The following is a 23268-nucleotide window of genomic DNA, read 5'->3' as shown; positions in this document are numbered from 1 at the left end:
AGTGAATTCTCCAGATGAGTATTAATAAATAGTTGAAACGGACCAGAAGTGTGGCCGCTGTTTCATTTGGGGGCGTGACATTTGTAGTCCCTGTGTGTCTCTATTGTTGACCTATTTCTAAAATAATAGTGGTTAGTGCAACTTTCGTTCAACTTTGACCCCTCTAGCACGTGGAACAATGTTTTGGGTGTAGTGATATGGACAAAAAAAAAAAAATAGTCGTGTGTGGTAGAGGGGTAAAAAATGAACGAAAGTTGCACTATAATGGAAGAAATAGGCCAACAATACAAATATGAATGAATGTACTTTTAATGCGTGGTCCCCTGTGCCACCCGCAAAATGACAAAGAGTCTTGCTGTGCTATTAACTCATTTTGGACACGTTGATTATTATAATTTATTTCCCACTTTTTCAGCTTTATTTAGGCCTCACTCACACCTACAGTGAGACACACTTGTGTCCTGTGTCTTCTGTGTCATGGCCGCCTCAATGCATTTCCAATGGGAGTCACATGGTTTCATGACACAACCTTGTCGCATGGCTGTCTTCTGCCCTCACCACCATGCAACAAGGTTGTGTCTTCAAACCATGTGACTCCCATTGGAAATGCATTGAGGTGACCATGACACAGGACACGTGTGTGAGTGTGTCTTGCCGCGTGTGTCTTAGGTGTGAGTGAGGCCTTACCGAACAATGTGTCTCCTGCCTCACTGCCTCTGCCTCACTGCCTGTGACGAATTCAGACACATTAATAGTATTGAAATGAAAGAGTGTTTGCTCAGTAACAGGAGTCTGTTGGTTCCACCAAGCACCGCACGCACACACACACGCACTGTGACTGTGACACACGCACTGTGACACACACTCACGTGCAGATAGTGTGATTGAAACTCAAGCCATTTGTTGCCACTGACACGCGGGGCTGTAATTACTGTGTCAATGAATCCATTCATCCATTTAATCAATTAATTAATTAATGAGAAGTGCATTAACGAGCAATCTGCAGTACTGTAACGCCAGCTTACACGGCTAGGCACAATGTGCATGCACACGCAAGCACGCACACACACATACACATGCACACGCACACGCACACACTTAAACACACAGTTCATGCCTGGCTTGTCTTGGACAGACACTTTGCTGCAACCGCAGAATGTTAAATAAACCAGTGGAGGAATTCAACTGAGTCAACATAGACGCTGTGTGTGTGTGTGTGTGTGTGTGTGTGTGTGTGTGTGTAAAGCAGAACAGAGCCATGTCTGTCAGAGTAGTCTGGGGTCACACACACAGTTTCAGAACCTACCTGCCTGTGGAATGCACAGAATTCAGCTGCCATAGCAACAGAGACCCACCGCAAATCTCTCACTTTCACACCCTGCCTGTCTGCCTGCCTGCCTCCCTGCTTGTCTTCCTGATTGATTGATTGACTTTATTAACAAGATTGTTAAAAGTACAAGTAGTACAGTCTAAAGTTACTATAGAGATATTCTAGTTGACCTCAGGGGGCCAGTCAGACAGATATTTTGTGAACCCACTAAGGAAATTGGGACTTTCTGCTTCCAGTCACTAGTTTAAAGTCTCATTTCTCATGTCATAATATTCTTTTATGAAAATTATGGTCCCATTTATTTAAAAAATGACCATAAAGTAGAGTATGTTCTGAGGGGCGTGGCTACCGTTACAGTCTATGATCGGGAGCCACCCCCCGTTCGAGTCAAAATAAAAACCAACGAAGAAGAAGGGGGGGAAGTCCCGCCTCGTTGTCTGGGCCAGCCAATGGCTTTACAATTCAAGGACTGACAGGCTTCATCTTACGTCCATATCAGACCCGGAGAACGCTTTGTCCATATTTTTTTTACAGTCTATGGTTGACCTACATGTCATAAGATCGCTGTCAACTAAAAGATTTAGTCGACTAATTGTTTTACATTTTCGTTCACGTGTCTCTCTCAAGACAGATTTGATGCTTCTGCATTGACGTTGTTAGTAGGAATGCACACAGAAGCACCTGGATGCATACACGCATGCACGCACGCACGCACAGTATCCAACTAGGGCTACAATGATAAATCGATTAATCGTAGATTCGTAATCGACTGGATTATTCAATTAGTTGTCAACTGATTATGAAAATAATCGTTAGTTTGCAGACCTATTGAATCCAACTTGACACAGCCGTGTAAACAAACACACAGTCATTTAACTGAACGTTGCTCTCAATGTCTGTGAAAACATTTGAAGAGAGATAGACGATGCAGTAACCGAAAAAAGTATTTTATTTCATCAACACTCACTTCCTTGTTTTCCGACTGTGCTGCAGCTGGGCAGACAGCCAGCGCAACTACTTTCAAATCATTACCGTAAGCCAGAAAAAACCTGGTTTTGTTGTTACTTTTGGGTCAATTTAATAATCTATCTATAAATGCACCAAGTCTCTGCATGTCTGTCTGTGTGTACGTTTGTAATGCACGTGAGAACCGTTCACCCCCACGACTTCAAATTCGACACACACGTTCCACAGCACCGCAGGGAGTGCAGTGCCCGGTGTCGAGTCAGTCGGACCAACAGAGACCGCCACAAAAGGCCTCTGCCCGGGCTCTGGACAGGGCCCCTGCCCAGTGTTCCATATATGGAGCTGGCCTGTTCTGACATCACAAGACTCCATATTTGAACCACCCACCTCACATCAACAACATTATGAAAATCACAAAGAAATATAACTGTCCGGGTGTGTTTAATGTTCTATCTAGGGTTAAAAAGGTAATCTTTCCCACACACTGTACACAGACATGCACCCAGAACTACAGTGTAAGAGTGACACCTAGTGGTTCAGTTTGGTCTTGCATCTTCACATCACACCTTGGCCTTGTTGGAACTCTAAATACAGGGCTACTCAACTTATAGCCCCATTGTGAACCCGGACATTTTGAGTACCCTACGTTTTAGTATGGGTCCCCAGCATTTAGAAACTGCCGGATGCTAACTTGCATTATGTTGGGCAATTTTCATAATTAGCATTATAAGCTGGGGTAACATTAACATCCAATATAAGGCAACATTTTCAAAATGTCATTATGCCTGGGACAGCAGGTAGCATGGGACATGTCAAATATGATTCTGAATCCATTGCAAGCATTAGTTTTGCACGAAAAGCACTCAGTCAGCTAAAAACGACCATAGCTGTCATAACAAATAGGATGAGGTCATCACATTCCGTCACTCTGCAAAAGTACAAGAGCCGCAAGCTAAAAATATCACTATTATTTTTTTTAAGTTTACAAATGTATTTTGTAACAGACCACACGACTATAGTCTAAACATTAAGGATAATTAATTAGATTTCCATCTATAAGGCAATGAACAAAAACATTGTGATTATAATGATGAAGTTACAAAATGATAGCCTGGCTAATAAGCCTGACCGAATAGGCTAAGTCGTTTGGGCCTGTGCACTGGTGATGCTGCTCAGCTTTCTGAGCTTGCAGGGGGAGTCGATGGTATTTGAATAACCAAAGCATAAAATAATGGTTAAAGTGGTTAAAATCTAAAGTGACACAGCTGCTTGCCCGGTCTTAATGGGTCTTAAAGTATTACTTGAAACTCTGGTAAAGACATTAAGCAACTTTTGAGTTGGTATAGTGTTAAATTAACTATTTTCAAAGTGTAAATTGAACTCTAGAAAGTGTGGAGCTATATGAACCCTGAAAAGGCCTCCGTGAGAGTCAACTCAACACCAGACGTTTTGCCATTTACTTTTGGTTTTCATGACAAATGTTTATTAATTAAGGAGGGTAAATGTGTTACAAATTAATACCATCATTCAAAAGTACATGATGCACATAAATTCACAGTCAAATTCACATTTGTCAAGTCAAAAGATTATAAATGTGTACTGTAAGTGCAGCAGAAAAAAAAGAGAGGAAAATAATCGGCTCTACTTTGCTACACTGTAATACAATCAGAATGTCTAGATAGATATTCTATTTCCAGTGCAAAACACAATTTGTATATTGGTACTTTAAACTCTAACATTTGATGATGATTGACAAAAAAGGAGAGAATACTCATAAATTACAGACTGTACATACGTACATTGAGGTCTCATCCACTATTATTGCCATTATTATTTCCAGTTCAAGAGAGAAAACACACACTGGAGCTCTGGGGATGAAGTCGAAATTAGACCACCGTAATTCACTATCTCAAAAATCATCCCCCCATAATCATGGACTCTTTATATGATTGTAGCTAATATTCTAGGCACATCTGGTGGCACATCCCTCTCCCTCCATCACACAGGAATCCTCAACAGATATCAGGGTCAACGAGGGATGCAACGATTTCACTCAACTCACGAATCGATACACAACACTGGGTTAACGAGAACCCATGGCTTAAAGCAAAATAAAATCTCACGAAGGAAGTTTGTATGGCCAGGTTTATGAAACGATGTGAAAGAAGAAGCCCCGGCACTGACGCCGTTTCTCAAATAATCAACACAATATATACATTTGTGATGTTTCAGTCATTTTGTTTCTGCTGTTCTACGAGGTGAATGATTGAGGCTTTAAGATTTTATGGAAGATGCTTAGAAATAACGTATTGCTAGTTTTACCACTTCAAATGCTCTAATCTTAAAATAAAAAACCAAAATAGCCCATCTACAAGCTGTCATTGTGTCTGCGACGCATTGAGAGCTTGTAGATTAGCTATTTTTGCTGCACATTATGCTTCCATATATGCTGGCTTCTGTGGAATCCAGTGTTCATTTTGACAGCTAATTTTGATTTAGTCTTAGTCAACAAAATGAATACTGGTGGAATCCAAATGACTGAAGACAGTTGTGGCCAATAATCCATGTGAGAACCTATTATTCACATTTGATTTCTTCTCACAAATCATTTAAATTTCTTTAGCCCATATCAAAAACTAGAAAATCTATATCAATTGAAAGAATGGTTCCGGATATTTGTAATGTATACTAAAATCGTTCATTTTCATTAGTGCATTGTTACATCTCTAGGGTTTAACTCGCATTAACCACTCATGCTCTATTTTCAAATATTTTGAAAAATGATATATATATATAAAATAAAATTATAGGCGAACATGTTTGCATGTAAAGACATGTCCATTCCAACATAGGGACGCCACAGTTAAGAGATCACACTTTATGTGACTGTATTGGTCCCAGTAGAACTCAGATGACTATCGTTATGTGACTGTATTGGTCCCAGTAGAACTCAGATCTCTCCATCTCCACAGGCAATTAGATTAGTGCGTACTTATACTTGTGTGCTCTCGGGTCAAGCAGGGTTAGAATTTTTTTTAGCAACAAGCCACACAACTACAAGCTCACAATACTTCACGAGCTTGTACTGTAGATCAGCTATTTGTCATAAGAAAACGTCTTAAGACAATGTCCCCCAGCCTGATTTTTTTGTTTTCTTACAAATCGAACCCTGGCTATCATGTCAAGTATTTCATTCCTGGGCTGGTGATGGGCGCGAGTCAATTTGTTTAGGCACAGGCGTCATCCACTGTCAACTCTGCTCGCATTCGTCACTCTGTTCCGTGCCGTCGCTCGCCAAGCGCATTGAGCTCAACTGCTCCTCAAAGTTCAAAAAGCTGTGGTTGCATTCCTTCTCCAGCACCGTCTTCCAAAGTGTTACTAGAAGAGGAATAAATAAAACATAAACCTTATGTTGTTTATGAATCAACTGGAAAAAAAAAAGTGTAGCACTAGCAACAGTGAAAACTAAGCATTCATTAAAAACAAAAACAGCATATAATTTTGCCGTTACCGGTACCGGCAGTTTGAATGTAAAAAAACAAAAACTAATAAAATCATCAGTACTGCCGTTTTGAACACAGAGCCGAAGGGAAGACTTCCGTTTGGTACCGTATGCTGCTTGCTGCGTTACGGTCTTAGACGTCACCTAGTAAGACTTCTGTTTGGTATGCTGCTTGCTGCGTTACGGTCTTAGACGTCACCTAGTAAGACTTCTGTTTGGTATGCTGCTTGCTGCGTTACGGTCTTAGACGTCACCTAGTAAGACTTCTGTTTGGTATGCTGCTTGCTGCGTTACGGTCTTAGACGTCACCTAGTAAGACTTCTGTTTGGTATGCTGCTTGCTGCGTTACGGTCTTAGACGTCACCTAGTAAGACTTCTGTTTGGTATGCTGCTTGCTGCGTTACGGTCTTAGACGTCACCTAGTAAGACTTCTGTTTGGTATGCTGCTTGCTGCGTTACGGTCTTAAACGTCACCTAGTAAGACTTCTGTTTGGTATGCTGCTTGCTGCGTTACGGTCTTAGACGTCACCTAGTAAGACTTCTGTTTGGTATGCTGCTTGCTGCGTTACGGTCTTAGACGTCACCTAGTAAGACTTCTGTTTGGTATGCTGCTTGCTGCGTTACGGTCTTAGACGTCACCTAGTAAGACTTCTGTTTGGTATGCTGCTTGCTGCGTTACGGTCTTAGACGTCACCTAGTAAGACTTCTGTTTGGTATGCTGCTTGCTGCGTTACGGTCTTAGACGTCACCTAGTAAGACTTCTGTTTGGTATGCTGCTTGCTGCGTTACGGTCTTAGACGTCACCTAGTAAGACTTCTGTTTGGTATGCTGCTTGCTGCGTTACGGTCTTAGACGTCACCTAGTAAGACTTCTGTTTGGTATGCTGCTTGCTGTGTTACGGTCTTAGACGTCACCTAGTAAGACTTCTGTTTGGTATGCTGCTTGCTGCGTTACGGTCTTAGACGTCAACTAGTAAGACTTCTGTTTGGTATGCTGCTTGCTGCGTTACGGTCTTAGACGTCACCTAGTAAGACTTCTGTTTGGTACCGTATGCTGCTTGCTGTGTTACGGTCTTAGACGTCACCTAGTAATTCATATGAACGAGAGGTTGAGCGAGTAGGAGCCGTGAACCGTGCCGTGCCAGTCATATACCTCTGCCGAGCCGTGAAACTGCACCCTTTATCTGTACATTCAGGGCATGCATGGTCTGTTGGTATGGAATGTTCACATGTCGATAGCGATATGATAATGATCATTCAGGCCGTGTGACGGGTCCAACACGTGTTAAATGTCTTTCTCCCCTGGAACCAACAGCTTCCTGTCCATCTACACCCCTATCCAAATAAAAGTCCTACAAACTAGTCCAGAATAATTAAAAGACGAAAGACTGAAGTTTTTATTTTTATTTTAATGTTCACGTCCATGTTTCGACCAACAAAGTGGCTGACGTGAGCAGTGACTTACTGTACTCTGGTTCTTCAGATGTGTCAGGATCAGTGGCCGCCTCAGTGTCATGGCGTTCCACGGGGTCCTCTCCCTCCTGGCCTCCTGCTAGCTCCACGTTCTCCACCATCACCTCGTAGGCCCTCCTGGCCTCTGACGACAGCTCAATCATCTTGTGGTAAAAGTCCTGTTGACACCATTTAGACCTGAGACCAGATTCTACAAATCTTGACGGTTTTCTGAAAAAACCCTATGTTTCGATACCAGTGGTTCTCCAACTATTTCATGTCAAGAAGGACCCCAAAAAATAAATGTAATTGGCCGCCAAAAACCCCATCTGAAAATATGTTGTTCCAGAGGGACCCCCCCAGAAGGACAGATACGAGTAAAGATTTTTCAATAGCTAAAGTTTAAAATAATGATTAGAAGCTATAAGCATCGTAGATCAATGCGTATTAATGAATGTAATTAAGACTAGAGCAGGGCCGTATGACTTGACGTCATTTGGCAGCCAAGTCTATGAACTTTTAAAGCATGCCCTATCCGTGGCATCATGTGGCAGTCAAGTCTATGGACTTTACATTTTTGCTTTTAAGCATGCCCTCCCTGTGGCGTCATGTCACATGGCAACCACAGTGGGCGCCCCTCACTTCACACGAGGGGCATTTCTGCCTTTATCGATATATAGACCGGTGCCACGCAGTCCCTCCCCCTTTCAGAACGGCGAGTGGCCCAGGAAATGATTCTCCATTGGCTTTTCAAAAAGTATTTATTTAAAGACTGTTACGCCGCGGACAAAGCCAACTCGGATCGTGACAAATCATGACAATGAACACAATATTTTGGGCCGATCAAATCATTAGAAACTAAAGAAGAAAATAAAGGCAGGAGTCAACACTATTTGTTTTGTTTTTCTTCTTATAAATTATTTGATCGGCCCAAAACATTGTGTTCATTGTCATGATTTGTCACGATCCGAGTTGGCTTTGTCCGCGGCGTAACCGTCTTTATATAAATACTTTTTGAAAAGCCTGTGGAGAAAATGAATATTATTCAGTATCATTTCCTGGGCCACTCGCCGTTCTGAAAGGGGGCGGGACTGCGACGCTCTATATGTGGCATGCACTAGGCCAGCGGACGCCCCGGGGTTGCAGCGTTTACAGCACACAGTTGACAAAAGACCTGACACTGACCTGCGCGCCATCGTAATTGAAGATGCCCACCAGGCTGACGGGCACGGCCTTGTTGACGCAGCGGCCCAGGGCCTTTCTGGACAGAGCAAAGACAAACGGCACGCCCTGCTCCCGACACGTGTTGATGATGTTGTGGAGAGCCTCGTCCAGACCGCCTGGAGAACACCACAAACAAACCAGTGGTGGAAACAAAGCACTCAAATGTTTTACTTAACCCATTTAGACCTTCTAAATCCTGACAGTTTTCTGAAAAACCCATGTTTCTATGTTAGTCATTCTCAAACATTAACAAATATGTTGTTCCAGGGACAAAAAGGACAAAGAGGCAAAGTTCGCTCTACAATGGGAGCAGGAGAAATGTCGCCCATACTGTTTAGGTTCAATAATATTATCCCCCCGTGACCTTAGATAAATACATTTACAATGGATGCCTTGTTATTCGCAGTATGATAAGAATCTGGAAACAAATCAAAACATATTTTAGGAACAACTCACTATCTTTTCTGCTCCCTATAGCTGATAACCCCTCATTTATACCATCCCAACTGACACAGTGGAAGGGTTTGGGTATACGCACAATTGGTGACTTATGTGAAACTCAACTGCAGTTGAGCAAACTCATTTGCTCAACTGCAGGAAAAATATAGACTCCCTAGGAGTAACCTTTTTAGGTTTCTACAGGTTAGGAACTACATCCGTAACCTTTCTCCCACTATTGAGAGAGCTACACCTTCATCCCTAGATAAGTTCCTTCTTAAATTATATAGAACCAGACGTGAGGGTGTCACATCTTTATGAATCATTTAAAGTGGCAAACCTTCCTACTACATCAGCTATTAAGCTGGCATAGGAAAATGAGCTGGGGACTTCAATTTCAGACGAGCTCTGGGAAGACAGCCTTGAAGAAATCAATGCGTGCTCTATCAAACTCCAGTTTCCACTATCTTATCCAGTTTCGAGTCATACATAGAATCCATTATTCCAAATTAAAATGACATAACATATTCCCAGATATTTCTTCGCACTGTGACAAATGTAATGCAATAGATGCAAATCTTCTTCACAGCTTCGCTCTTTGCCCTCGGATACAAAGATATTGGATTAAGATATTTGAGACACCCTCTGATATTTTGAGTATTCATATTGACCCCGATCCTGTACTAATTATTCTGGGTTTGTCAGACTCCATGCCTATGTTGACGAGAGCACAGAAACAACTCTTCTCATATAGTCCGATTACAGCAAAAAAACTAATTTTGGTTGGTACCTTGCATGGCTTCTGCCGCAATCGGTGTATGAATGGGTGAATGTAATGCACAATCTATGTAAAGCGCCTTGGATAAAGGCGCTATATAAATGCACCATTTACCATTTATTTATCAAAGCATTTGACCAACGTTTTATTCATTTTTACCATTTCGGAACCAAAAACAAAAGGGGAGAATCGATAAAAATCGGAATCAATAAAATCCTAATAGTTATCCCAACTTGGCAAAGAACCTACGGAGACGTACCGCAGTGCTACTGAGAACATGACGAGACCACAGCTTGTCTGGGGGGCCGGCGTACCTTTGGACTGACTGCGCTCGCAGTTTGGCGAGATGACGACGCACTTGACCTTCCGGAGCTTGAGGTGTTTGAGGACCTCGCGGAGGCCCATCACCAGCCGTCTCTTCATGCGGGCCTTCATGGGGTCCTTCTGGTACAGGCGGTCCTGGAAGCGGACCAGCTCCTTCAGCAGGGTCGTCACGCACTCGTCCACGTCTCTGCTCAGCACCTGGCTACAGTAGCTGAAGATTCAAAAAGATAAAGAAGAGAGAGGAAAAAAGGACAGGGTCTAATAAAGCTGTGGCTTCGTTTGGATCCAGTGTTGATTTTGACAGCAAATGTTGAGTATTAGTCTTTTGTATAAAATGTCATTTGGTTTTGGGCATATTTTACTCAAATTGTACTAAATCTACAGCTGATTTTTTGCGACCAAGATTAATTGATGACCTTGTGATGCCTAATTGTACACTTGGTTGCATACTGAAAATAGACTACAAGCTCACAACGCGTTGCAGAGCTAAACACCTGAGTGCAAACAAACATAAAACAATCTCTTCTCCGCTAGTCCCTCCCTAAACATTTTGTCTGGTTTTTATTCGTTGACGAAATTGTCAGTATATTTAGTCATAGTTTTAGTCATCATGGCTTAGTTTTTAATTTAGTTTGTCAGTGAAAAAAGGTAGTCGACAAACATTTTTTGTCGACGAAATCAACACTATTTGGATCTCGGGCCAGTCTATGACACCAACTCTATTACGCCAGCACCATCACGTCAGGTGTCTCTAATTTGTGCAGTTTCATGAAAATGCTAATACACAATGATGAAACGAGAATATTTGTATATAGTACTTCTGCTGACCACCAAATGGGGTGGTAACATTGCGGGTAGTTCAATACCATGTCGATTGGCATGTCTGATTAGTTCAACACGATAGTTCAACAAACATTCAATGTTCAAACAACAGTCTAGCATGTGATTTCAGACACACAGCCTTACTCTCTGAACTTCCTGCTGTGGATTTTGGGCGCATTTTGGAGGACAGGCGGTGGTGCCCGAGTGTCTGTTTGCTCTCCTCCAACCTCCTCCTCCTCCTCCTCCTCCTCCTCTGCCTCTCTCGGTTGCTCCGTTTGATCGCTCTCAAGATGACCCTCTGGCTCATCGTCTGGAGCCGTAGGACTGCTGATCTCATCTGAATGTGAGTAAGCAAACGCAAACAGACACTTATCAAAGGTGCGTCGTTATCTGAACATGGCGAAACAATAGCTGCTTACTGTGTATGCATGAAGAGCATATTGCTGCTTCAACATTAGGCAGTTCGTCCCCATTTTATACTTTGGTAAATACTTTGGTCTCTTTCTCCAGCAGTTGGAGGTTCAGTGTCTTGCTCAAGATCACTATTACACTGCAGTCAAATCCAGCCAAATCTGAGACGATCTTTTGGACCGACCTACCATTGACACAGCAGTCTTGCACGCTCAGCTGTAATCAGCTGATAGTCGGCTGATTGTATCAATCAGCCTAGTTTCCCATGCCTCATTCACATCAGCTGATCATTATGTCACACTTCGATTCTCCAATCACACCTCCAATCACGCCTCAACAAGGCGATTTGTTTAAATATGTCTCTCTGCGACACAATAGCTCAGCTTCCATTTGCTTCACAGACACTACCCCAGCCTCCACCTTTTGACCAGAGTCTGGCATAGGCTCAAGACAGGGGTTGACACTAAGCCCAAACCACACCAAAGGGTCGAGACGAGACGGTTTTTAAAGTCAACCACACCAATGCAACTCATTGAGTTACAATGAGTTGCAAACAAAGAGTTCAGCCCAATAAGTAAATAGTCCATTATAAAATGACAGGTAAAATTTGAATTTCCTTTTAAAAAATATATATATGCCAAATACCTACATAGCTATGAAGAATGTGACTATGGGTTCACAGTTATTTTACATTTTTAAGTGTAGCAACAGTAAAAACAGCACATTATAGGTAAATAGTGCTCTTATTTGACATTCCAAAGACCAGAAGACTGTATTGCTCAAACGTGTAATGAATGGTGACCTGAAATCATCGTGTGCATGGCTCTGAAGTAAACTAGAATTCAATGTTGCATAGCTCTAATCTGATTCAATGTGCTATGGCTTTAATGTTAAAATGCATTAAAGTTGTATGTTTAGGCTTATTTAAACAAATCGGATTCCATTCTGTTATACAGTATGTGGCACAGATCGGATTCGGATCCAGTAGGAACACGGGGATCGATCTGGGAACCTTTTCGATTCCCAGACTATTTAAAATCTTTAGGAAATGTTGGCCTGTAATGACATGGTGACCTGTAATGACATGATGACCTGTAATGACATGATGAACTGTAATGCCCAAACCAGGGAGGTCATATTGACTGACCAGTATCACTGGGTTCAAACAGCTCCTCTGTCCCAGCGTGCTCGGCAGGTCTGGGTTCCTCTTGACCAGGAAGGAGTCCTCGTTCCTCCAGCAAGCGGTTCTGTTTCCTCTCCTCTCTCTCTTTCAGAATGACCTGACAAAACATTTTTTGTAACAGTCAGCAGCTATTGTTTCGCCATGTTCAGATAACGACACACCTTTGTGTCGAAGCCACCAACAGCTTATAGGCCTGTCACAATCATTACATAATTGCCTAAATCACAATTATTTGACATACCGGTAATCGTTTTACACATTGAAAAACGTTCATACATTTTCCAAACAGCAGAAATAGCAGATCTACAACACGTCACGAAGTAGAAGAAATCTAAATTGTATTCATATATTCCAATGTACAATGCCAAAAACACAATTAAATCGTTAATCGAAATGATCTGTGCGACAATTAATCGTCAAACTTGAAATGTAACCATGACAGAAGAAAACACCAGGGTGCTGATTCAGACTGCTGCGTCTTCATATAGCATTTATAACGTGACAATAGTGCCATAACCACTTAAACCCTACGTATATAATTGTGTTCATCAGGGTCCCCCAGGGGTCTGTACTTTCCCCATCCTTTTTTACCCCACCAAATATCTTTGATTTACACGGTTGCAAGCTGGCAGGTTTGGGCATTGGAGAAGCAGCGACAGTTTTTACGTACACATCTTGAACAAACACTGGCTTCAGTTATTACTTATTTCCTTATCGTCCTTTATAATTACTGTACTTTACACTCTCTCAATAACTTTGCCTAGTTTCGCAGAAATGTTCGCCTATTATGACATGCCAATGGCGACGCTCTTCTACACTACAATTTAGGCATTTAGCAGACTCTTAATCGAGAGCGACTTACAGTAAACAAGAAAACATGGTAATACTTAGGATAGAAATAGTCATAAAGAATCATAAGCAAGCTAAGAAACATCCGTCTAACAGTGAAATATCTACAGTATATAATGAAACTATGCGTATACACTATAGGGTGCTATGGTATGATATCAAAATTACATAAGCTGAGCCTTTGCATACGCCTGTAAGGTTGTCGAGGCCAGGGCAAGTGCAACAGAAAGTGCTACGAGCTAAGATGGAGTCTGAAGAGGTGGGTTTTCAGACTACGGTGGAAAGTTGGTACACTAAATCTCTTCGCCCCAGAATTGGGACGCTAGTGTTCCCTGTGGTGAAGTGAGTGGACTCACCCTTTTAAGGGGGGTGGGTTTCTTGGCCTTGGGCACCTCTCTCTGCTTGCCCTTCTTCACCATGGGGCTGGTGGAGTCCAGCGGGTTGTGGGCGATCTTATCCTGCTGCCAGGGAAGCTTCCTCTGCATGGCCGCTGGCTTGTGGCACGCAGCAGGCAGGGCGCCACCCACTGCAAAGACAACGGGAAGTCAAGATGTGCTCCGAGTTTCTGATTAGGGCCGTTAACTATCCATTATAGTGTCCCACTGTTTGGGAAGCCCTGCCCTAGAGGGAGTGGAGTCTCCTTACCTGAGAGAGTGACTGGCTTGGCCTCTTGCTTGGTTTTGTGAGACTGCTGTTTCTTCTCTAGGACCGTCAACATGTTGCCAAGATCCAGCTGGACAGGAGCCTTGCTCTTCTTCCCACTGGCCTTCTCAGCTTTCTGGAGGTCACAGGTCAAGCACCAACATGGTTAAAGGGATCGTGACATTAAAAAAAAATATTTTGTAATTGTTCTTTAAAAAAAAAATATATATAATTATTTTTTAGCTCAATTGCACCCAAAAGACCTGAACTTTTAACATTCAATAGATTTTCTGTGGTGTGGGGTTTTCGGGCTCAAACAAGTGCTCTGATTTGCCTGTGGACTGCGAGATAAGAGGCCACAAATCCCACATATATGGAATAAGAATAAGACGTTTTCATTGCAGCTCAAAAGGCTTCAGAACACTTGTTGTGTGCGTGTAACTGAAACCTAAAATAATAAATGAATGCCATTAACACATTTAGTACCGGAACTGCATCAAAATAAAGGCGCTGCTTGCGCCGGAGTAATCGCCAGAGTAGTGATCGCTTCCATTTTGAAAGCCATGAACCGGAAATACTTTCTTAAAAAAGTTGACTGACAAAGTGCCATCACAATCTCCGATCATCTTAATATATTTATATACGCTACAAAAATAGTTCATATTTTGCGGGAGAGACGGATGAGGAGCAGAAACGCAGCGCCAGCATATCGATCCATTCATCACCACGGAGAGCGCCCTGGATGAGGAGATACGAGTCATTCTTTCCGCCGCGCTAACATGGGAGTCAATGACAAGCTAATAGTTTCACAGAGCGTTAGCATACGGCAAGCGAAAAGCGAAATGCCAAAAAAAAAATAAGTAATTATTCTGAATATTATTATCTCGCCCCGCGTCGTTTGGACGTCGCTAGGACGTCCACAGACGTCTAAGGCAACTCTCGGTTCCAATCCTTATGACGTTTCAGGACGTATTATGTACAAAATGTGTTAAACCTATAAACCCTCTTTTCCTAGTTGCAACTGAACCCCCCCCCCTAACAATTCTTCTACATTCTCTAATGTGTAGACTTGTAAAGAAATACAGATGCTTTAACAATAATTTAACCCTCTACATTCTCAAGAGTTAAAGATCTTTAAGGGTCCATTTGGTTACCAACTGTATAATTTAGCTGGGGACCACCTGGAACCCCCTCGACTAAGGACCACTGGTGATCCCTGGACCACTGGTTGAAAACCACTGATCTGTTATGAGCTTGCATAACTGCTAATTGTTTATATATGTATCTTATTTGTTCCACACTGATGAACGCTGGATATACGAAACGTTTGTCTTCCATTATGCACAAATAAAAACTACAGAATGCAGTCTTGGTGTGTGTGACCCATTACCGTTATTGTTGAAATGATTTGAACGGGTAACGCATAAACGCACCACAAGTCAGAGCGTGGTGGTCACAAGAAAAGGTTTCTCTTATTTTTTCCAACAATACGATATTATTAAAATCAATTAACGGTTGCTTCCTGAAGCCTATTACAAAGTACAGAAGTGTCTACAGCGGGAATCAACAGAAGAACAAACCTGTGCTTTCTTTGTGGCGTCTGCGGGCAGAGACCTTCCTACAATGGCCTTGTCTTTGTGTCGGTGGTCACCCTGCTGAGGTTGAACACCTTCTCTTTGGCTTGGCTGTACAAAAACACATTTTAAAGACGATATGTCAGTGATGTAAATAGCTGTACAATGTAATCCAGGGACAATTATTTCATGAGTCCCACTTCAACGACGCTACGAGTCATGTTTAGTCATTTTTACAAATTCTCCCATTCATGGTTAGTAGAAAATGTAGCCCATCTGAAAGAAATAAACAATTTCACATCTAACTGCGTCCTTTATCCATTTATTGTGTCTAAGGACGCACCAAATTTGTATGTCGATGGATCTGTCGATAGGACTGTCACGATCATGAAATAATCAAATATTACATTTATGTGGATTTCATCTACCCGTTTTTAGGAAAACAATTCTAATGATTATGGGAAAAGTTATTGTGATTAGTTGAAATGATTGCGATCAGACAATATGTACGATACGTAAATAATTATGACATACCATCAATGCATGATATGGTTTACGTGTGAAGTGAATGGTTGCTCCATACCTCATTGCATAACTTTGTTGTATTGCTGCTGGCTAAGCATTTTTTGGCAACAGCCAAACCTGGAAACTCCTCTTCATCCTGGGAACAGAAGGCCTTGATTCAAATTGGACCGGTACTTAAGCACTACACTTAGTTTACCGAGTCCCCCGGGGCTATAAAATAGACTAGATTTCCCTCTAGAGCAAATCTTTTAGCCAATCTACAAGCTCACAAGGCGTCACATTTTGTGAGCTTGTAGATCAGCCCCAGCATAGGAATGCTAGGGTTCAAGTGGTTATGGTTAAAACATTTTCTTCTTTTTTTGTCGTTCTATTTTCGTCTGCTATATTCACTATTATTTCAATAAAGAATATTCAATATTATTTCAATTTATATTTCAATTGTTTATCTTTCATCATATATATCCATTTTGATAAATAAAGTTGGTAATAATCACTAAAAAAATGTATTTTCTCTTTACAGTAATGAGGAGCTAAGCTAGAGACAGGAAGACCCCTGTTGCTGAACAAACACTCCAAGAGAAATGTGGTTTAGAGAGAAAAAAGCGGTACAGTTGCTGCAACTCAAATCCGTTTCACTAAGAATAGCGGGTAAAACCTGAGTCCGATTCTACAAAAGCTTTCTAAATCAGTAGTTCTCAAACGTTTTCTTGCAAAGGACCCCCAAATTGACTTTAACCCATTTTGAGCGGGAACCCCTTTTGGTGTTACATACATTGTTATAATTTAGCTATTGAAAAATAGCAGATCTACAAGCTCATAGCGCACCACCGAGTGGCACGCTACGAGCTTGTTGGTCTGCTATTTTTTTAAAGTTCTGAAAATGTGGTGTAAATCCTTGAATATATATATTTCAGAGCGAACATTAACTAAAATATTGGCTTCTGGGGGGTCCCTGGAACTACATATTTTGAGATGGGGGTCCGTGGCCAAATAGAGATAATTCTGGGTGTCCTTGACATGAAAAAGGTCGAGTACAGACATAGAAACATGGGTTTTTCAGAAAACTATTAGTAACTATAACTATTTAGAAGCCTTTTTTTAAAATCGACATCAGTCCAAAATGGGTTAAAAGAAATCTCGCAAAACGCTACTCTCATGTGAAACACGTCCTCAGAGTAAAAGGTGCATTGAGGTGACCTGTAACTTGGGAGGCTCCTGCGTCGCCACGGCCTCCTCTGAGTCCACCTCTCCGTCTTCCCCCGCGCCCTTGCCTTTCTTCTTCTTCTTCCTACGTTGCTTCCTCTTCTCCGAAACGCCTTCTTCCTGCGTCGCTTCCTTCTGACAAGTGAAGGGTGTGTGAAGAGTGTGAAACTAGTATGGAATGCACTTCCCATCACAGTCAGAGCTGCAGCCTCACTCCCAATCTTCCGCCGTAGTCTGAAAACCCACCTCTTCAGACTCCACCATGGCCCGTAGCACTTGCCCTAGCCTAGCCCCTTAGATAGCACTTCATGTAGACTTGGATAGTATTTTAGACAGACTTATAGCTTGTTACGTAGACAGCACTAGAATTGAATTTTATGCAGTCATAGCACGTTATAGTACACATGTATAGTGTATAATATATAATATAGTATAGTATGTATAGTTGTCATAGATACTCCACTGTTACGTTCTTAGTTTATACATGATTCATGATAACTACTTTTTATATATGTGATGTATGCCATGCTTTTGTTTTTGCTTAATGCAAGTCTTTTCCAAGTCATTTGAAATCTACAAGTGACTACAGAACTTTAAGAGTGTACAGAAAGAGAACCAAATGGCCCTGTAAGGGTGACATCATTGGTAGGCAGGTTTGTATTTCCAACTTTATTTATTTAATGTGCACCCCCTGCTTATATGAGACAATTTAAAATGAAACTTCTATGACAGTGCTGACATAATGAAGTGACATTATTCCTGGTACAGTGTGTCAGCCCTTCGGTCGCCCGTCGCCTTACTGGTATTTATAGTAGACATTTTTGGGGGAATAAAATAATCGACATGTATTAGTTGAACAGGGTTGATTTCTCTCTCTTAAACCACACCATGGTGGGACATGTGAACAGTGACTTTAAGAACTCGAGGTGTACCTTGGAGATGCTGCCATTGACAGTTCTCTCTTTAGGCCACACCATGGTGGGACATGTGAACAGTGACTTTAAGAACTCAAGGTGTACCTTGGAGATGCTGCCGCTGACAGTTCTCTCTTTAGGCAGCGGTGCTTTGGGAGGCTGAGAGGCAACGTTGGCCCAGGAGGTGACTGCTGGTCCCGAGCCGTCGGTGGGACTCGGAGCTCCTGCCGGCTGACCTGTTCACATAAAGCGGAAAGGTTAGTTTCAGGAATTCATCTAAATATTCCAGTCACAACATTTCTACCGCAAATCAACTCAAACAAATACAGGCAGTATATTGAAATGGAGACAATATAAGATTTATTTGATTTATTTATTATTATTGTAACAGTGATAATAGTTGCAGTAGATGTGATTCAATGGCGTCATTGTTTACCAAGACATGCTAGATGGATACATTCTTAATGAGAGTGCGTAAATACGAGCACATCACACCCATCCTCCGCTCACTCCACTGGCTCCCCATCTCATTCCGGACTGAATATAAGATTTCCCTGCTAACCCACCAGTGCATCCACGGCAACGCCGTGGATGCACTGGTGGAACGTCTCGGGGTCCCTCAGGAGGAAGTTACTAATGTTGCTCTGGAGAGTGAAGTCTGGAGCTCTCTGGTGGAGCTGTTGCCCTGCAACCCGACTACGGATAAGCGGTTGACGATGGATGGATTCTCTACCGAATGTGACTGTGAACACTAAATTGGTGAATGATAGTGACATTATCCAACAGTCATAAATAGCCCAGATGGCAGAAGTTGGATCCTACCTGCTGGGACAGTAGTTGAAGCAGGCTTAGCCTCGCTGGCACGTTGATGGGGTTCATGCTTTGCTGGCGGTCCAGTTCTGGTGAGCAGTGTCTATGCATGGGGAGTGCAAAGTGTTACGAGTCACACACTACACTTTACTAAAGCCAGACTGATATACAACGATCTGGCCAACATATCGGCCATTATTTTACTTTGTTTTCAGCAAATTATGCAGCACTTTAAATCTGCCATTTTGGGCATGTCATTATGTGAACATAGTGAAGAAAAATAAATACATATGGTAATAAAATAGCACATCTGACAACACGTCATGATGCAATGTGTCTTGTAAGATTTAGTTCGCCAATTTGTTTATGTTTTTGAATAAGGCTTAAAGCTAAACGTAATGTAACTTTACTCGTTTGCTTGTTCATTGTATAATTAAATTCTGTTTTTTGATCTGTTGTTAAAATTTTCAAATTGATTCGAAAATGGTGCAGTTTGACAAAATATCTGTGGTCTAAGACTGTCCAAAAACCTAGCATTGGTCAGGCTCTACGCTTTACCTCACTTGAACAGCAAAATGCGTGCCCATTTAGCATGCACACGGTGTCTTGTTCTACGTTTCAGAAAACCTACCTTTTGAACTGGCTTTTGAATTTCAGGACTCAGGGAAGTCGGAAGTGTCGGAAGTGGAACCCAGCATGCTTTCTGTTGAACAGGAACGAATGGACTGCCAGGATCTGCCCTGATCCTCAACTCAGGGAAATCAGTCATCCTCACCTCAAACACAGCCGATTCGGTCTGCGCCGACTTGGGTCGGTCGACAGAGTTTGGGGCAGATCTGGTGTCTCTCAAACCTTTACAGAAATAGCTGTTTTGAAAATAGATCTACAAGCTCAAGAAGCTTGCACAAACAAGATGTCCAACTTACACAAATGTATGACAATCTACAGTACAGCACTGCCTGAGATCATTGTGGAAAATAATAGTAAAAGAGTCAAAATTCAATAGGGCGGTTTATGTGTCACTTACTCATACACCGCAAGATATGGCTTATTTACAATATTAACAGCAATGTTAATTAACTACACTTTTGTTAGCACCGTGCTCTTACTCCTATGGTGCATTGTCCTCTTAATACATGATATTTGGTAAGAGAGATAGAGTGTGTGTGTGTGTGTGTGTGTGTGTGTGTGTGTGTGTGTGTGTGTGTGTGTGTGTGTGTGGTGTACCTCTTCTCGACACATCCAATGATTTCTTGCCATTCCTTCTCTCCTGAGACAAAGAGTCGCTGTTGTATTTTGGGGTCTGTGGACAAAGATGCCATTCTACCGTATTAATCCGATTACCACGGTCCGGCTTCAACACTGTACTTAGTTTGCACCCATCAGGAAAGAAACTTTGCTCACCTTTGACTGTGGATCTGGTATGGAGTGGTTCTCCTTGGACGGGTAAGCACTGGCGTCTGCCGTCCCTCTAACACGGCGGCTGTTGCTATAGCCATGTTTGCTTGGCGGGTCTCCTCCGCCACCCTGCTGCACTCCATCAGTGGCTGACGACCTCTGCCTCGGGTTAGCGACCGCCTCATTCCTAGACATACGAGAGGCCAGATGTTTATACTAGGGCTGTAACTATCAATTATTTTTCTTATTTTTTTTAGAATTGATTAAATCGATTAGATTGATTAAAGCAGGGGTTTTCAACAGGTGGTCCGTGGACCACTGGTGGTCCCTGGAAGTATTGCATGTGGTCCTTGACCATGCGTTTAGTAATGTAGGATTTGTTAAAAATGTCGTCCCACTAGTTGAGAAGCAGTGAACTGAATGACCCAGTGACCTATATGATGGCCGTCCATGTACTGTAGTCATTCACTGACAAGTTTGGAGGTCAAAGAAAAATGTGGCCAAACTTGAGGAAATTCTTTGCTCAATAGTGAGCCATGAGAGGCTGGACTGCATATTTACAATACTAGTTCTTATAGAACAGCCCAGAACAAGTCTTGCTGCCCTATCTTGTGCAACCTGTAATTTAGCTAGATTCATTTTAGACGTAGATGACCATACAGTTGAACAATAATCCAAGTGACACAAAACTAAGATTGACACTTTATTGTGACTGCAATACCTCTACCCATTTTGCTGACTATTGTATGGAGTAAGAATCTCAAGAGGGGGAAGTTCACCGGAATGTCTGGATGAGTCATTATTACTATTAGGACATTATTAGTAGTCAATGGACCATTGGTTGAGAAACAGTGGGATGTATACACACAGGATGCATAGCAAGTGTTACAAAAGCAATAATCGTATAGCCCATATCCCCAAACCCAACCCAACCGTGGTCCCCAGGTTGATTCTAAGTCAGGGTGGTGGTCCCTGGTTCACAATCTGTTGAAAACCCCTGGATTAAAGACCACGTCTAACCACTTTTTAACTTATCTTCATATAATTGGTCCTCACTAATGTTCAAGATAAAATACCACAATTCTTTTCTACTCCGTCTGTGTCTCATAGGAGGGCTGTGGACAGGTCAGAAACCCGTCCATTGACATGAAAATTTTTGGGAACCACTGGTTTAGAACAAGAGCCGTGAGTGTGACCAACATGGATTCAAACCCGGGTCGTGCGCATAACTGTCAGGGGACTAAGGATGCTGAAGACAACACGAGTGTTTGATACGATACCAGTAACGTAAAATCATAAAACGTAAAGAAATCCAACAGGCGCAAAGTTCGAACAAATATTTTCCCCACATACCGTCTTGAAAACTGCTCAGAGAGATAAGGGTTTGGTAGTCTCATAAGGGGCGGTGATGATGATGATGATGAAGCTGTGGCCAGCTCCCCCCTAACTGGTCCCATCACATCATCTGACCTGCAGTGTTGATTTTGACAGCAATAGCAGAATAGTTTTCAGTTAGTTTTAGTCACATTTTTGTCACCTGGAATGTCTTAGTTTTAGTCGACTAAATATGATATAATCTACAGTTGATTTAGTTGACTAAAATGTATTTTGGCCGGCCTTGATGCCGTCGTAATGACTTATTTTATACTTGTTGAAAATAGACTATATACTTGTAGACTATAGTCTACAAGCTCACAACTACAACTGTGAGCTTGTAGATCTGTTATTTAATTTCAGCATGCAACCAAGTGTAAAATGACTTATACTGGATCTCGTCCACTACATTTTAGTCGTTTTTATTTGTTGACGAAATTGTCAATACATAGCTTAGTTTTCATTTAGTTTTCGCCAGTGAAAAAAGGTAGTCGAACATTTGTTGTCATAGTATTACGAAATCAACACTGCTGACCTGTGGAATTTAGGGAAGAAGGGCTGGACAGCAGGAGACAGCTTGCTCTCCTGAAAAGGACAGCAAATAAGGCATTGTCATGGTTCACAAACAATCATATATAACACCAAATAGACACCTACTGTAATAACTGTATGTACACATACAAATCTTAACAAACGGTGGCAACATTTGTACCCTCTCAGAGTTAAATCAGCACTCAGGATTCCATTGTGTAGGCCAGGGGAAAAGTTCAAAGTAAACTGGAACTGTTGGTGATAAGTCCGGTTTATTCCCCAATAGAACTTATATAATAGGTGGTCTTTCTTGACAGCTAGCCTATGTATGGATTGGATATAGGTTATGCAACTAGGCTAACATTAACGTTTAGAATGTGGCTAATTAAACAGGCTACTAAACTAACACTCCACTGACTCCAGACTCCCAGTAGCATTCTAGCATTAGCTCACCTTCTCCATCTGCAGGCTTTGGGTCATACGGTCATAACCAGCTGCTTCTTTACTTGTGTCATTGTTAAATAGTTAACGTTGGCTTATATCTATGTGGGTTCATTTGCTAACGATGCTAAAGCTACCTGTAGAAAGATAAGCTTTTTGCTAAACTCGCGTCACCAGGAGGAGGGAGGGCTTCGCGCAGTACTTGACTTGTGGAAAGCTTTCCCCCTGTGCTGTTCAGGACTCATATCCGGTCTAGAGCCCGCCTACCGCATCCGGTCCTGTCCACTCACACAATGCACGCGCGCGCGCAGACCGTTTTCGTATCCGCTCCAGACCGGATGTGTAAACTGCAAAGCGACTCGCGCACGGACGCGAACGGAGCTGCTTGTTGTTCTTCTTCGCGGGAATTCCGGGAATGACCGGATGGATGCTTTGCTGCTCATGGCTGCCCCCAACAGGTCGGGAGCAGAATGCAGATAAACAGAAAGATCACAGACAGACAGGTGTTTGTTTGATAAAAACACATTTATACTTATAATTGAATTGAGAAGGTGAAATAAACAAGGCGTAATGTAGAC

General features: G+C 42.1%; 1 protein-coding gene across 3 annotated transcripts; it reads right to left on the bottom strand.

Annotated features, from left to right (window-relative positions):
- Positions 1-3707: 3707 nt before the first annotated feature.
- Positions 3708-22854, bottom strand: LOC308316522 (selenocysteine insertion sequence-binding protein 2-like). Of its 3 annotated transcripts, none has more exons than XM_080765182.1 (19): positions 22703-22854; positions 22254-22303; positions 21698-21814; positions 20351-20531; positions 20174-20249; positions 19578-19798; positions 18959-19049; positions 18242-18372; positions 17217-17357; positions 16078-16155; positions 15501-15605; positions 13924-14056; positions 13635-13804; positions 12394-12526; positions 10980-11172; positions 10004-10224; positions 8435-8589; positions 7263-7428; positions 3708-5674 (listed from the first exon to the last, which is right to left on the bottom strand). In XM_080765182.1, the coding sequence occupies exons 1-19, from the start codon at positions 22727-22729 to the stop codon at positions 5547-5549; spliced, it is 2517 nt and encodes an 838-aa protein (XP_080621308.1). In that variant the 5' UTR covers positions 22730-22854; the 3' UTR covers positions 3708-5546. The 3 variants fall into 3 exon arrangements, with proteins under 3 accessions (XP_080621308.1, XP_080621310.1, XP_080621309.1); XM_080765184.1 differs by having other exon boundaries at positions 15501-15607; positions 16092-16155; XM_080765183.1 differs by having other exon boundaries at positions 17217-17354.
- Positions 22855-23268: the final 414 nt, after the last annotated feature.

The sequence above is a fragment of the Protomyctophum bolini genome (genome assembly GCF_963924005.1).
Source record: "Protomyctophum bolini genome assembly, chromosome: 6".
Lineage (NCBI taxonomy): Eukaryota > Metazoa > Chordata > Actinopteri > Myctophiformes > Myctophidae > Protomyctophum > Protomyctophum bolini.
This window is presented reverse-complemented; position numbering and strand designations above follow the sequence as displayed.

What these genes read in the sequence shown, in the direction of transcription:
- LOC308316522 (XM_080765182.1), bottom strand. Translation starts at nt 22,729, where the DNA reads ATGACCCAAAGCCTGCAGATGGAGAAG. An exon ending in TTCAAAAGCCAGTTCAAAAG is followed by an intron (nt 19,050 to 19,577) that starts GTAGGTTTTCTG and finishes CCCCATGCATAG; the next exon opens with ACACTGCTCACCAGAACTGG. An exon ending in GTTTGAACCCAGTGATACTG is followed by an intron (nt 11,173 to 12,393) that starts GTCAGTCAATAT and finishes ACTCACATTCAG; the next exon opens with ATGAGATCAGCAGTCCTACG.